The 15,616-nt window shown below is 48.3% G+C and overlaps 2 protein-coding genes across 4 annotated transcripts in view; one reads left to right on the forward strand and one right to left on the reverse strand.

Annotated features, from left to right (window-relative positions):
• Positions 1–125, reverse strand: part of ift20 (intraflagellar transport 20 homolog (Chlamydomonas)) — a 4,960-nt gene extending 4,835 nt beyond the window's left edge. Inside the window, exon 1 of one of the 2 annotated variants that reach the window (XM_069722527.1) lies at positions 54–125. The gene's annotated coding sequence lies outside the window, so the exon portion shown is untranslated. The other variant, XM_069722528.1, reaches the window with a different exon arrangement.
• A 37-nt stretch (positions 126–162) lies between these two features.
• On the forward strand, positions 163–7,099 carry tnfaip1 (tumor necrosis factor, alpha-induced protein 1 (endothelial)). Of its 2 annotated transcripts, none has more exons than XM_069722526.1 (7): positions 163–1,465; positions 3,109–3,473; positions 3,612–3,781; positions 4,713–4,796; positions 5,123–5,175; positions 5,274–5,469; positions 6,081–7,099. In XM_069722526.1, exons 2-7 carry the CDS (start codon positions 3,218–3,220, stop codon positions 6,300–6,302), a joined length of 981 nt encoding a protein of 326 aa, XP_069578627.1. In that variant the 5' UTR covers positions 163–1,465; positions 3,109–3,217; the 3' UTR covers positions 6,303–7,099. The 2 variants fall into 2 exon arrangements, with proteins under 2 accessions (XP_069578627.1, XP_069578626.1); XM_069722525.1 differs by having other exon boundaries at positions 163–1,392.
• Positions 7,100–15,616: the final 8,517 nt, after the last annotated feature.

A 15,616-nucleotide genomic window follows, 5' to 3' on the forward strand; every position in this document is an offset into this window, starting at 1 on the left:
CCGGCTGGCTGTGTTAACGTACCGTATGAGACCGGAGGGACGGTGGAGTTTACCTCTTTAATCCGCTATCTCCCCGAGGCGGACTGCTCCGTGTTGTGACGATGTGGCAGGGCGACGCAACCAGCAGCCGGAGCTCCGCCCCCTCCTCCCGCTGCCAGGGCAACCGGACGCTGCTGTGCGTGTGTGTGTGTGTGTGTGTGTGTGTGGGGGGGGGGGGGGTCATGACGTCACAGGGAGGTGTTCAGTCGTGTTTGCTGTCTTCAGTCCTCTGAGTTTGATAAGGAGCATTTACCTTGAAAGTGAAACGGAAATGCGATTTATTACCGTAATATTTACAGTATAATGTACAAAACGGATTAATCGTATCACATTGGCCAAATTGCATATTCATAAATGTAAAATATTACATATTTTTATCAAAAAATAAATACTGGTAAGAAACTGTGCTTCATTGCCTTCAGCAAAAAAATTAAAAAAATACATTTATTGCATTCATTACTCTCAAACAAAAAGCAACTAAAACTGTAACTTGTACTGTGTAAAGATATTTATCCCCCAGTTTTAAACTATAATGTTGAAATTTGTAATATATATAGATTTATAACCTTCTGTAAGTTCCAATAAAATAGTTTTTTTTTTTAAAAGGGAGAGAAAAAAACTTGTGGGTTTTTATCAAGACATGCAAGATTTTGTCAATTTTTCTGAGACAAAGGTGGAAACCAATTTGACCTGGGTCACTACTATCTGTCAAAGACTGTATATCAGAGTAAAAAACAATAGAATATAACTGGAATCATAGTTTATGTGCAAAGCTAACGCAAATAATTTTCCACAAGTGCTTCCTAAGTGTTATTTAGTGAAAGAAAACCATAGAAATCTAAAGGCGTGATCTATAAAAATGAGATAAATATTGTTTTGAGAAATTATTTTGAGATTAATATTTTCAGATACTAAGTCATTATGTCTCTTTTTTTATTCATCAGCAGAAATGGCTTCCATCTGACCCTGCTGTCTCCAGCTGATGGAGCTCTCACACTGGGATATTCACTATTCTTTTAAAATCTCGCCTTAAAACCCATTTCCATTTTCTGTTTTTTACTTAACTGTTGTTATTAATTGTAATACTGTATAATTATTTTCTTGTTTTATATCTTACATTTTGTATTTTCTTTTTCGTTTAATTTTCTGACGCCAGAGGGCAGCGTTCGGCCTCAGCTGCAGCGCGCTCCTATAATGTCATGAGAAGAAGAAGAAGAAGAAGACGCAGTGTGGCAGAGTTGAACTTTTTATAATTTTTTATAACTCCAGATTTGTTGTGATTTTCTGTCTCCCGGACGATGAAGGCAAAGTAAACCGCCGGTGTGCGGTGATCTGACGTCACGAGGTCGGTCGGTAAGTACCAGCCTGACGGTGCTCCTGTTGGAGGACACGTTCCGTACTCCGTTCACAAATCTGGCAATTTAAGGTGACTTGTGTTTAGTAGAACGTTCATATCTGCGGGACTTAACAAAAACAAAAACGTTTTCGAATGTTATTGGGTTTACGAATTGAGGATGTATTAAACACCAAAACAACACAACTCATTTAAACTGTCGGAGTTGTTCGTCTTTCCGTGTTGGACAGAAAGTTTGAACACCCGACTCAACGTGAGCTAACGTTAGCAAAACACACCACGTAGGAAGCAGCGGAGACAGAAAGATCAGCGTTCAATTAAAACCCGGTTTAATTAAAACCCGGTTTAAATTAAAACTCGGTTTAATGAAAACTCGGTTCAATTAAAACCCGGTTTAAATTAAAACTCGGTTTAATGAAAACTCGGTTTAATGAAAACTCGGTTTAAGTGAAAACTCGGTTTAAATGAAAACTCGGTTTAATGAAAACTCGGTTTAAATGAAAACTCGGTTTAATTAAAACCCGGTTCAATTAAAACCCGGTTTAAATGAAAACTCGGTTTAAATTAAAACCCGGTTTAAATGAAAACTCGGTTTAATGAAAACCCGGTTTAAATTAAAACTCGGTTTAAATGAAAACTCGGTTTAATGAAAACTCGGTTTAATGAAAACTCGGTTTAAATGAAAACTCGGTTTAATGAAAACTCGGTTTAATGAAAACTCGGTTTAAATGAAAACTCGGTTTAATTAAAACCCGGTTCAATTAAAACCCGGTTTAAATGAAAACTCGGTTTAAATTAAAACCCGGTTTAAATGAAAACTCGGTTTAATGAAAACTCGGTTTAAATGAAAACTCGGTTTAATGAAAACTCGGTTTCAATGAAAACTCGGTTCAATGAAAACTCGGTTTAATGAAAACTCGGTTTAAATGAAAACTCGGTTTCAATGACCAAGTCACCGCAGGAACACGTCTCATTTACTGAACTTATATTATGCAGTTAGAGCTTTTTAGATATAAAATCGGGCACTTTTCAAAGGGAGTTCGGTTCATCCAAACAAACGTTGTTGACTCGGCTCACTAAGTTAAATAAAGTCCTCTTGTTCTTTGGTTAAGTTCGTTTATCTGTTGTTCACCTACTTATTCAATCAAACCAGCTGTTTGAGGTTGATGTTTGTTAGCACCGCTACAACCAGGCAAGAAAACAACTGTTCATGTGGTACAGTCTGCTGTCATGTTTTAATATGTCATGTTTTAATATGTAATATGTTCCATGTAGTCTAATGGCTCAGACACATGCCAGTGAACAGGAGCAGAACCAGGTCAGTGATGAGAAGGTGGTTAAACACTCTGATCATCACTGATCTGATCATTGAGAAGTCCTGGTTCAGTCCTGGTTCAGTCCTGGTTCACTTCTGGTTCAGTCCTGGTTCACTTCTGGTTCACTTCTGGTACAGTCCTGGTTCACTTCTGGTTCACTTGGTTCAGTCCTGGTTCACTTCTTGTTCAGTCCTGGTTCACTTTTGGTTCAGTCCTGGTTCATTTCTGGTTCAGTCCTGGTTCACTTCTGGTTCACTTGGTTCAGTCCTGGTTCACTTCTGGTTCAGTCCTGGTTCACTTCTGGTTCACTTCTTGTTCAGTCCTGGTTCACTTCTGGTTCAGTCCTGGTTCACTTCTGGTTCAGTCCTGGTTCACTTCTGGTCTCTGGTGTCCCTGCAGGAATGATCTGGACCTGTGAGAGGTTGTGGCGGCCTCATCAGTAGCCGTCACCACGGCGGGGGACCCTCGGCCCTCCGTCTGCAGGGTGGTCATCTACCTCCAGAGGGACATGTCCGGGGACAGCTTTCGGCCCCAGCACCAGACCCGGCCTGCCTCATCCGCCATCCCAGCCCCCCCCCTCCCTCTGGCCTGTCCCAAGACCAAGACCTGCAGCTACCTAGGAGTGGTCGGCCTCGGCAACAAGTACGCCCGGCTCAACGTGGGGGGGACGCTGTTTTACAGCACGCTGCAGGTTCTGACCCGGCAGAGCTCCATGCTAAAGGCAATGTTCAGCGGGAAGAAGGAAGTGTTCACTGATAAAGAAGGTGAACATCTCTGCAGTTTTCTGGAACTATAAGATCCATATTTACTGATGTGTTCATGGCAGGTTTATGTGTCATGTCAGGATATTTTCCCTCCTGGTTTGGTGTCGTGCTGATGTGTTCCAGTTTTTCTCCATTCAGGTTGGATCCTGATCGACCGCAGTGGGAAGCACTTCGGCAGCATCCTGTGCTTCCTGCGCGACGGCACCGTCGCCGTACCCAAAGGCCGCCAGGCGGTCCAGGAGCTGCTGGCTGAGGCGAAGTATTACCTCATCCAGGGCCTGGTGGACCTCTGCCAGAACACCCTGCAGGTCAGTCACATCCTCACTGCCGGCCTGCAGCTTCAACCTGAGCAGCTGGAGAGCAGCTGGAACCTTCCTGAAGACGTAGTCCAAGTTATGTTAATCGATCAACACGTTAACGTGACCGCTGATACGTGAACATCCATGATGTACTTCAGCAGGTTATATAGTTTGGGTCAAACTCTGTAAACGGTCATCAGAGATCCTTGAAATGTCCAGAAAGTCTACGGCGATGAAGCGACGACCCAGCGAGGTGTTGTGGTGACATCACGTTTCAAGAGGGGCGGAGCTTCACCGTCCCAGACCGAAGAAGGAGCGTCAGGTCAGGAGACACCAGCTGGGTTTCAGAGTCAGACTGTCAACACCGAGTTCTACTGGGACCTCCTGAGGGGAACATTCCACCTCAACTGTGTCGCCACGGCAACAGGCTTCACAGCTCACAGCACGTTGAAAACAAAGATATTTACACGATCGTAGCTCCTCACCGCCCGACTCATCAGATCTGACTCCCTGCGACGTCTTTCTGTTCCCCAGAAGACAACATGAGAAGCTCTCTACTCAGTTGGAGGTCCGTGGTGACGCTGATCACGGACAACCTCCTCACAGGTTCTCGCTGCTCTCTGTCCGCGATGCGTTCAATGTCTCAACGATGTTGCTGAATGTTCATCCAGAAGGAGAGCAGTAGAACTTATTGACAAATCATGAGGATGTTTATTGTCATTGTAAGAGGCCAACGAAGTTAAGACAGCAACTCAGGATCAGACAGATGAAACAATATGTCACCATCACCACTAGAGGTCACTAGACCTTCAGTAGACTAGTTTAGTTTAGTTGAGAGACAGAGTGAGCGGGCAGTGATGACGTCTGTGTGTGTGTGTGTGTGTGTGTGTGTGTGTGTGTGTGTGTGTGTGTGTGTGTGTGTTCTCTACATGACTGACAGGGCAACAAGGAGCAGCCCCTGTGTGTCATACCTGTGGTCACCTCCAGCAAAGAAGAGGACCGACTCATCCAGTCCTCCACCAAGGTAACACACACACACACACACACACACACACACACACACACACACACACACACACACACACACACACACACACACACACACACACACACACACACACACAGGTCACAGCAGAGGTCACACACAGTCAGAAATGAGTTTCACCTGCTGGATGAGCAGGATGTCTCTGAGTGGACCGGACGTCTCTGATGTCCTCTGCTACGTTTCTACCAGAGATCATCAGTGAAACGTCTCTGAGTGTTCTTTGTTCTTCATGATGCTCTGTGGTTGTGGTGTTTGTGGATTCCTGCAGATATAAACTCGTGATATGTCGTTGTCCCCTCTGACAGCCGGTGGTGAAGCTGGTGTACAACAGGAGCAACAACAAGTACTCGTACACCAGGTGAGACAGAGATGATGTCCTCCATGGACTCTGAGGGGAAACGTCCCGTCTGACAGAGCCCAGCGAGGAGATGACGAAGCTCTTTTCTTTCTCTGCAGTAACTCTGACGACAACTTGCTGAAGAACATCGAGCTGTTTGACCGGCTGTCGCTGAGCTTCAACGGCCGCGTCCTCTTCATCAGAGACGTGATCGGAGACGAGATCTGCTGCTGGTCCTTCTACGGTCAGGGCCGTAAGCTGGCCGAGGTGTGCTGCACCTCCATCTTCTACGCCACGGAGAAGAAGCAGACCAAGGTGGGGAGGAGGGGCGGGGAAGGGGGGGGCTGAACTGAACTGAAAGTGACACAAAGCGGCTGCTTCTTTCATAGTGATTTGTTTATAGAATAATAATCACTGATTCTATATTGAGTCTTTTCTGAGATGTTTTGTTTGGGCCATATTTTTGCTCATTTAAATTTTCTGTCTAGTAAATTGTGGCATCGTAGATCATGTATGGATTCGATTTCAGTTTCCCAGTGTTTCAAATATCTTTAGTTTATTGTCTTTATCTATTTGTGAGTTGGGGATTATTTTCATCATTTTACTTTGATATGATTTCCTCATTTGTTTCCCTCCAGATATTTTTTTTTCCTTGGGTTCAGACAGCGTCGTTGTTTTACGTTGGCCTGTGCTGTTTGTTGTTGTTCTGTGTTGTTTGTTGTTGTTTATTGTTGTGTGTTGTTTGTTGTTGTTTTTTGTCCTGTGCTGTTTGTTGTTGTTTGTTGTTCTCTGTTGTGTCAGACTCCCCCTAGTGGTCCCAAAGCTTCTGTTTTCGATGTTCATGAAGAGGCTGTGCAGCCGTTGTTTGGAGGTTTCTACAGGTCTGATAGATGTCGTTAACTCGGTGTGTTTGTGTCGTTCCTCAGGTGGAGTTTCCTGAAGCTCGTATCTACGAGGAGACACTGAACACTCTGCTGTACGAGACGATGCCGCCGCCCGACACCTCCCTGCTGGAGGCCACGCGGCGCAGCTACAACAGCTGCAGCTCTCACAGCGAGGAGGAGGATGGGGGAGGGGGAGCCTCGGGCATCCGGCGGATCCACGTGAAGAGGTACAGCATGTACGACGAGCGGCCGCTGGGACACTGAGACGGTCCAGGACCACGATCAGCAGCACTGACGGTGTTTTCCATCGTTACTCTCTCCACCAATCAGAGGAGGTCTTCTCTGCTCACATCATAATTTATGTTTCATTATCAGAGCCACCAGAGGACAGAAATCACTAACATGCACTGATTCTTTGATGACATGTCGTTACAATCGGAGCACCTCCTCTCCGTTCCTTTATATTTATAGACGCTTCTCACATCATGTTGTTTGCCAAAGATCAAGCTTTGAATCCAGCTGTTTTCCTGCAGTTTCCCATGATGCCTTTCACCCCGTCAACATATAGCTCCTGTGATTCTGCTGCTGTTTGTCTCTGGGGAGTTTTTCGGAGGAGCAGCTGAACCAAGGTCCGAGGTGCAGTTCTGTTGGCCCGCTTAGTGTTGGGCTCTTTGGATGACAGGTGTTCGTCTACCTGCGCTGCTGCTCTCTGATTGGTCCGTAGCCTCAGCGTGTTGTCAGTGAATGGAGATTAATGAATGAACAGATAGATTTCATTGACACTATATTATTATTATTATTATTATTATTATTATTATTATCATCATGCTGCGTCTTCTTCCCAAACAATTCAAGCTCTGTTCCAACAGTCCAGGAAACATGAAAGTGATCTTAATGTGGTGCAATATAGTGATTAGTTCAGATGTGTTCATAACTTTATGACATAAATATGGATCTGAACATATTAATGCATACATATTGATGATCAATTCAAAGGGCGTGGTTAGTTTTTTTTATTTTATTTTTATTCATATCATCCAAAAATAAAGATGATGTATTGATACAGTTTGTCTCAGCTGCACTTTGAACGGACGGACGCGACCATAATGTGTGTGGAAAGCCTTAGAGGCTGCAGGTGACGGTGGCCCGGTGGGACAAAATATTATCATACTGTCTGCACAAGACCAATTGTATCATGCGCTTCTAAAATCTATCTCACGCACAATCAGTTAAAGTCGTGGAAACGGAGCGGTGACGTGCAGCTAAGGTGGGCTAGAAAAGACCAGCGGACCTGTGCACGTTCTCTGTGCATGCGGATTTGGAGTCGACCTGCAGCAAAACGTGAACGTGGAAATTAGATATTTTTTTTTGGTGGGGGTGGGGGTGGGGGGGGGGGGTTGTAAACGCCGGAAAACATCTGAAGGAAGAGATCTCGTTGAAGAAAACCAGTGAAGAAGTGAAAGAAGAAGAAAAGTTCTGTTGGACACCAGTGAAAGGAGCAGCAGCGGGTCGGAGCCATGCCCGGTCCGGACGGAAGGTGTGTACAGTGAACCCTCGTTTTTCGCGGGGGTTACTTTCCAAATAGAAACCGTGATAGGCGAAATCCGTGAAGTAGTAACCTTTATTTTTTTTTTACAATTATTATACAATGAAATACTCCATAATACATTGAAACCAAAGAACAAAACCTTTTTACAGGCCCAAGCATTTGTTTAACAAATAAAAGTACTGTATAAATGTTTTTTTTTACAAATAACTACTGTACTGTAAAATAATAATTTTAATCATCAATACGAACTGAAGGCTTCAAATTGCTGAGATCGGCACCGCCCCACTGCGACCCGAGTCACTGGATTAGAACGGGAGGAAATGAAAAATGATTATGAAAACAAATACAAAGTACAGTCGGACAAATAGTGACTCGTGTATTTCACTGCTCTTCTGACTGAGCCGCTGCATCCTGACTCCGCTCTGCAGCGGTTCTTTCTTCTAAAGCCGGCGGTGCAGGTGTGGTTTTTCAAGAGAAGAACATAGTTATCGGTAGTTGTTGTCTGCAAACTTAAATTTGGCAAGCTGTTTTACGTACGTGTACATATTAAACCGCAACGTTATTGACAAACAGGTAGAGAAGAAGCGGAGAGACTGTTTAGCCAATCAGAATGCAGAACACAATGCACGATGCAAATCCGTGAAGCAGCGAGACCGTGAAAGGTGAACCGCGTTATAGCGAGGGGTCACTGTACTTGGTTGCGTGTCTCAGCCGGTGCCACAAGTTCAGCGTGCGTAATTACGCATGACATTTTGTGAAAATCCAACAAACACACATTTCACAGTTGGACATAATTTTAATATCATGATTCTAAATGTAAACATACCTGTGATTCATGTTGTGGATTCCAGTGTCTGAAAGTGTGTGTGTGTTACTCTGTCAGTCTGTCCTGACCGTTCTGCAGTGGATGGAGCTGATGGGAAAATATAACGTCTACCATTTCTACTATTCAACAATTCAACAATTCACACATCAGCTAGGAGGGGAAAAAAACCCTCTTTAAGGGAGAAAAACCTCCAACAGAACCAGGATCAGAGGTGGGCGGAGCATCTTTTAACAGAACCAGGATCAGAGGTGGGTGGAGCATCTTTTAACAGAACCAGGATCAGAGGTGGGCGGAGCATCTGTTAACAGAACCAGGATCAGAGGTGGGCGGAGCATCTTTTAACAGAACCAGGATCAGAGGTGGGCGGAGCATCTTTTAACAGAACCAGGATCAGAGGTGGGCAGAGCATCTGTTAACAGAACCAGGATCAGAGGTGGGCGGCCATCTTCCTCGACCGGTTGAGGTGAGAGGAGAGCAGAGAGAGAAAAGGACAGCATAGAGATAGAAGAGAAGAACTGTTGGTGGAGACAACAATCACAGAGCAGAGACATGCAGCTCCATGACGGGACATCTGGAAAAGAAAGAACAGAAACTACACGAGTGAAGGAACTGAATGGAGACAACAGATAATAAGAAACTATGGGAGAGAAAAAGAGTGAAGTTAATGAGATGTAATGGTGAGATATGAGTTATAGAGAGTGAAAGACTCAGAAGAAAGAAGCCCAGTGCATCATGGGAGGTCCCCCAGCAGCCTTAGTCTATAACAGCATCACTACAGGATCGTTCAGGTTCACCTGAGCAGCTCAACTATAAACTTTATCAAAAAGGAACGTTTTGAGTCTGACTTTAAAGCTAGAGAGAGTTTCTGCTCCTGAACACAAACTGGGAGTCTGAAAACTGAAGCTCCGCCTCCCATTCCACTTTTGGAAACTCTGGGAACCACAGGTAGACTGAGAGAAAAGATCTCTGTCAGGATGATGTGGTTCTGTAAGATCTGCCAGGATGATGTGGTTCTATAAGATCTGTCAGGATGATGTGGTTCTGTAAGATCTATCAGGATGATGTGGTTCTGTAAGATCTGTCAGGATGATGTGGTTCTATTAGATATATCAGGATGATGTGGTTCTATAAGATATATCAGGATGATATGGTTCTATAAGATCTGTCAGGATGATGTGGTTCTCTAAGATATGTCAGGATGATGTGGTTCTATAAGATCTCTGTCAGGATGATGTGGTTCTATAAGATCTGTCAGGATGATGTGGTTCTATAAGATCTTTTTCAGGATGATGTGGTTCTATAAGATCTGTCAGGATGATGTGGCTCTATTAGATATATCAGGATGATGTGGTTCTATAAGATCTCTGTCAGGATGATGTGGTTCTATAAGATCTGTCAGGATGATGTGGTTCTATAAGATCTTTTTCAGGATGATGTGGTTCTATAAGATCTGTCAGGATGATGTGGTTCTATTAGATATATCAGGATGATGTGGTTCTATAAGATATATCAGGATGATATGGTTCTATAAGATCTGTCAGGATGATGTGGTTCTCTAAGATATGTCAGGATGATGTGGTTCTATAAGATCTCTGTCAGGATGATGTGGTTCTATAAGATCTGTCAGGATGATGTGGTTCTATTAGATATATCAGGATGATATGGTTCTATAAGATCTGTCAGGATGATGTGGTTCTCTAAGATATGTCAGGATGATGTGGTTCTATAAGATCTCTGTCAGGATGATGTGGTTCTATAAGATCTGTCAGGATGATGTGGTTCTATAAGATCTTTTTCAGGATGATGTGGTTCTATAAGATCTGTCAGGATGATGTGGTTCTATTAGATATATCAGGATGATGTGGTTCTATAAGATATATCAGGATGATATGGTTCTATAAGATCTGTCAGGATGATGTGGTTCTCTAAGATATGTCAGGATGATGTGGTTCTATAAGATCTCTGTCAGGATGATGTGGTTCTATAAGATCTGTCAGGATGATGTGGTTCTATTAGATATATCAGGATGATGTGGCTCTATAAGATCTGTCAGGATGATGTGGTTCTATAAGATCTGTCAGGATGATGTGGTTCTATAATATCTATCAGGATGAGGTGGTTCTATAATATCTATCAGGATGAGGTGGTTCTATAAGTCATCAAGATCATTTTAAATTCTATTCTTGATTTCACAGGAAGCCAGTGAAGAGTAGCTAAAACTGGAGAAATATAATCTCTCTTGCTAAATCCTGTCAGTACTTTTGCTGCAGCATTTTGGATCAGCTGCAGGTTTTTAATGAGTAATTTGGACATCCTAACAACAAGACCAAGGTTCCTCCCAGTGGTGCAAGAGGCCCAGGTTCCTCCCAGTGGTGCTGGAGGCTAAAGTTCCTCCCAGTGGTGCTGGAGGCCAAGGTTCCTCCCAGTGGTGCTGGAGGCCCAGGTTCCTCCCAGTGGTGCAAGAGGCCCAGGTTCCTCCCAGTGGTGCTGGAGGCTAAAGTTCCTCCCGGTGGTGCTGGAGGCCAAGGTTCCTCCCGGTGGTGCTGGAGGCCCAGGTTCCTCCCAGTGGTGCTGGTGGACAAAGTTCCTCCCAGTGGTGCTGGAGGACAAAGTTCCTCCTGGTCCTCAGGATGATGAAGGTCCCCCATCTGTCCACTTAGGATGATGAAGGTCCCCCGTCTGTCCCCTCAGGATGACGAAGGTCCTCAGGATGACGAAGGTCCCCCGTCTGTCCCCTCAGGATGATGAAGGTGTGGGGCTGGGTGCTCGTCCTCGGGTCTGTCAGGACGCGGCTCGGTTCTGCTCTCTGATGGTGAGGAAGCTGATGATGAAGGCTTCCTCCTTCTCTCCTCTGAGGTTGATGGAGGTTCTGAGAGAGTACAGTGGTTGCTGGTCTGAGGAGGAGTTTCCCTACTGGACCAACCATGTTTCTGGCTATGAGAGCTTGTTTCCTGAGGAAGAAGACTTTCTCCAGGAACCGGATTTTGGTTTTGAGACGTTGAAGGACCGTCCTCTACAGGGCAACAGATAGCGAGCAAGTTAGTGACAGACTGAGTGGCTCAGGCGGTCAAGCGGGTCGGCAGCCAACTCAGGGAGGGACGATGCTGGTCGCCAGGACGATAGAGGCGACGCTGACGCTCCGTCACCTCTGATCCTTCCTGGGGAAGACGGGACTTGGTTTGTTGTGGCCTGTTAGAAGTTGGTGGAGCTGCTCGGTGTGATTCAGAAGAAGAAGACATCTGTCCATCACGACCTGTGGCGTGACGAATAAAACAATTTATGAATTCTTCCTCCTTCGTCATCCTGATGCTCTGAGCTGCTTTGGGCTTCGTGCTGATGGAAGGAGACGCACAACAACCCGACATGACTGGAGGAACCTGTTCCTCCTCCTCCTCCTCTTCTTCCTCCTCCTCGTCTTCCTCCTGCTGCGAGGAGTTCACATGATGGAACAAAGGGTAGTTCACTCACATGGCTAGTTTTACTGACATGAAGAGGACACGCAGGTGTGGAGAGGAGATGCAGTGAGCAGAACCACTGCGGAGGGCCATGTTCCGGCTTTACATCTGGGGTTGCTGTGACAACGAAGACATCCCAGCCAGGTTAGAGAGAGAGAGACTACAAAAGTAACATAAAATATTAAACAAGTCATTTATCAACCCAGAATCCTCCAGCACCACAAACTGAACTCCCTTCAGCACCTAAAACCTTCTGGACCCCGTCAGAGACCTTCGGTCCCTGAACCAGAACCAGAACATTCTTCGAGACCCCGTCAGAGACCAGTTTCCTGGAGGTCCACGATCCCTCTGATCCCACCGATCCCTCCGATCCCTCCGATCCCTCCGATCCCACCGATCCCTCTGATCCCTCCGATCCCACCGATCCCTCCGATCCCACCGATTCCACCGATCCCACCGATCCCTCCGATCCCACCGATTCCACCGATCCCACCGATCCCTCCGATCCCACTGATCCCACCGATCCCTCCGATCCCTCCGATCCCACCGATCCCACCGATCCCTCCGATCCCACCGATCCCTCTGATTCCACCGATCCCACCGATCCCACCGATCCCTCTGATCCCTCTGATCCCTCTGATCCCACCGATCCCTCCGATCCCACCGATCCCACCGATCCCACCGATCCCTCTGATCCCTCTGATCCCACCGATCTCACCGATCTCACCGATCCCTCTGATCCCACCGATCCCACCGATCCCTCTGATCCCACCGATCCCTCCGATCCCACCGATCCCTCTGATCCCTCTGATCCCACCGATCCCTCTGATCCCACCGATCTCACCGATCTCACCGATCCCTCTGATCCCACCGATCCCACCGATCCCACCGATCCCACCGATCCCTCCGATCTCACCGATCCCACCGATCCCACCGATCCCTCCGATCCCACCGATTCCACCGATCCCACCGATCCCTCCGATCCCACCGATCCCTCCGATCCCTCCGATCCCTCCGATCCCACCGATCCCTCCGATCCCTCCGATCCCTCCGATCCCACCGATCCCTCTGATCCCACCGATCCCTCCGATCCCTCCGATCCCTCCGATCCCACCGATCCCTCCGATCCCTCCGATCCCACCGATCCCTCCGATCCCACCGATTCCACCGATCCCACCGATCCCTCCGATCCCACCGATTCCACCGATCCCACCGATCCCTCCGATCCCACCGATCCCACCGATCCCACCGATCCCTCCGATCCCTCCGATCCCACCGATCCCACCGATCCCTCCGATCCCACCGATCCCACCGATCCCACCGATCCCTCCGATCCCTCCGATCCCACCGATCCCACCGATCCCTCCGATCCCACCGATCCCTCTGATTCCACCGATCCCACCGATCCCTCTGATCCCTCTGATCCCTCCGATCCCACCGATCCCTCCGATCCCACCGATCCCACCGATCCCACCGATCCCTCTGATCCCTCTGATCCCACCGATCTCACCGATCTCACCGATCCCTCTGATCCCACCGATCCCACCGATCCCTCTGATCCCACCGATCCCTCCGATCCCACCGATCCCTCTGATCCCTCTGATCCCACCGATCCCTCTGATCCCACCGATCTCACCGATCTCACCGATCCCTCTGATCCCACCGATCCCACCGATCCCACCGATCCCTCCGATCTCACCGATCCCACCGATCCCACCGATCCCTCCGATCCCACCGATTCCACCGATCCCACCGATCCCTCCGATCCCACCGATCCCACCGATCCCACCGATCCCTCCGATCCCTCCGATCCCTCCGATCCCACCGATCCCTCCGATCCCTCCGATCCCTCCGATCCCACCGATCCCTCTGATCCCACCGATCCCTCCGATCCCTCCGATCCCTCCGATCCCACCGATCCCTCTGATCCCTCCGATCCCACCGATCCCTCCGATCCCACCGATTCCACCGATCCCACCGATCCCTCCGATCCCACCGATTCCACCGATCCCACCGATCCCTCCGATCCCACCGATCCCACCGATCCCACCGATCCCTCCGATCCCTCCGATCCCACCGATCCCACCGATCCCTCCGATCCCACCGATCCCTCTGATTCCACCGATCCCACCGATCCCTCTGATCCCTCTGATCCCTCCGATCCCACCGATCCCTCCGATCCCACCGATCCCACCGATCCCACCGATCCCTCTGATCCCTCTGATCCCACCGATCTCACCGATCTCACCGATCCCTCTGATCCCACCGATCCCACCGATCCCTCTGATCCCACCGATCCCTCCGATCCCACCGATCCCTCTGATCCCTCTGATCCCACCGATCCCTCTGATCCCACCGATCTCACCGATCTCACCGATCCCTCTGATCCCACCGATCCCACCGATCCCACCGATCCCACCGATCCCTCCGATCCCTCTGATCCCACCGATCCCACCGATCCCTCTGATCCCTCTGATCCCACCGATCTCACCGATCCCACCGATCCCACCGATCCCTCTGATCCCACCGATCTCACCGATCTCACTGATCTCACCGATCCCACCTCCCAGACCCCAAACCAGCGAGTCAGCAGACGACGATGAGAGGAAGAGGAAGAAGAAACCACCTCAGTGTGTAAAGAGACTCTGACAGAAACACCGTGAAGAGGAAACGCGAAGGATCGTAAAGTTTTAACATCAGATCGATGTACTTTGTTAAAGGAACTCTTTACATGATCCATTATTAACGTGTACTTTGTGCTTTTACCACTTGGTTTGGTGTTTAATTCAATAAAAGAGTTCTGTGAAGTCTCACATACATCATATTTTAGAACGTGTTTTTGATGTAATATTGGAGTATTAATGTAAAAGGTAGAATATCTGCCATGAAGGGGAGCCGTGCCGGCTGCAGGTGCACCTTCAGCACACACGGGGGCGCCAGCAGCAGCCTACCGACGGGGTCCCCACCGGAGCAGCCGGCTGCGCCTCGCGGCGCTATGACGTCATGTATTTTGCAGCAGACCAGGCTGGCCACAACATGTGCTTCAGAGAGAGCACGTTCTCCACACTCCTGCTGGTGTGTGTGTGTGTGTGTGTGTGTGTGTGTGTGTGTGTGTGTGTGTGTGTGTGTGTGTGTGTGCGTGTGTGTCAGCGCGAGCTTATGAATGAAGTCATTAAAGAAAAGCTGCGTTCAATGAGCTCATCTCGTGTTCAACGTCACGACGCAGTGAGGAGCTGCTCGAGACACGAGAATTATTACAAGTAGCAGGCAATGACAATCCGAGCATCCCCCCCTCCCCACCCCTTCTTTCTCCCCCCCCTCAGGAAGAGGCTAAAAATAACGTGTGAGCTCCACAGGTTGGAGAGCTGGATGCTGGGAGGCTGTGAGGCGGGGCTGGATGCGGGGAGGCTGAATCCTCGACGCCCTCATCCCTCCATTGATCCGCGGAGTCGGAGGGGGCGGGCCCTCTGACGTCACCGTCGAGCTGCTCGGCTGCGTCAGAGTCCAGCTGAGAAAGGAAGAAGGAAACGAGGAATAAGAAGGAGCGAGGTTCGGGGACAGCGGACCGGACCGGACCGGGAGTGTCGGCGGAGACCGAGCTGTAGTGAAGCACCGCGGACGGACGGACGGACATGGAGGGCTCCACGGAGGAGGAGTACAAGGAGAAATTGTTATGGAGCGTGAAGCGGGAGGTAGGAGCTGCTGTCCGCCGGCCGCCGCGCCGCTCATCCCCGTTAATCAGGTTACT

This window comes from Brachyistius frenatus, unplaced genomic scaffold (assembly GCF_029030835.1).
Source record: "Brachyistius frenatus isolate BFR_SWC_R1_liver_20210118 unplaced genomic scaffold, ASM2903083v1 Contig_294, whole genome shotgun sequence".
NCBI lineage: Eukaryota > Metazoa > Chordata > Actinopteri > Embiotocidae > Brachyistius > Brachyistius frenatus.

Excerpts from the sequence above, each read along its gene's own strand:
- tnfaip1 (XM_069722526.1), top strand. The coding sequence starts at position 3,218 with ATGTCCGGGGACAGCTTTCGGCCCCAGCACCAGACCCGGCCTGCCTCA. Across the intron at positions 3,782-4,712 it reads TCTGCCAGAACACCCTGCAG|GGCAACAAGGAGCAGCCCCT; the intron begins GTCAGTCACATC and ends CATGACTGACAG. Across the intron at positions 5,470-6,080 it reads CGGAGAAGAAGCAGACCAAG|GTGGAGTTTCCTGAAGCTCG; the intron begins GTGGGGAGGAGG and ends GTCGTTCCTCAG.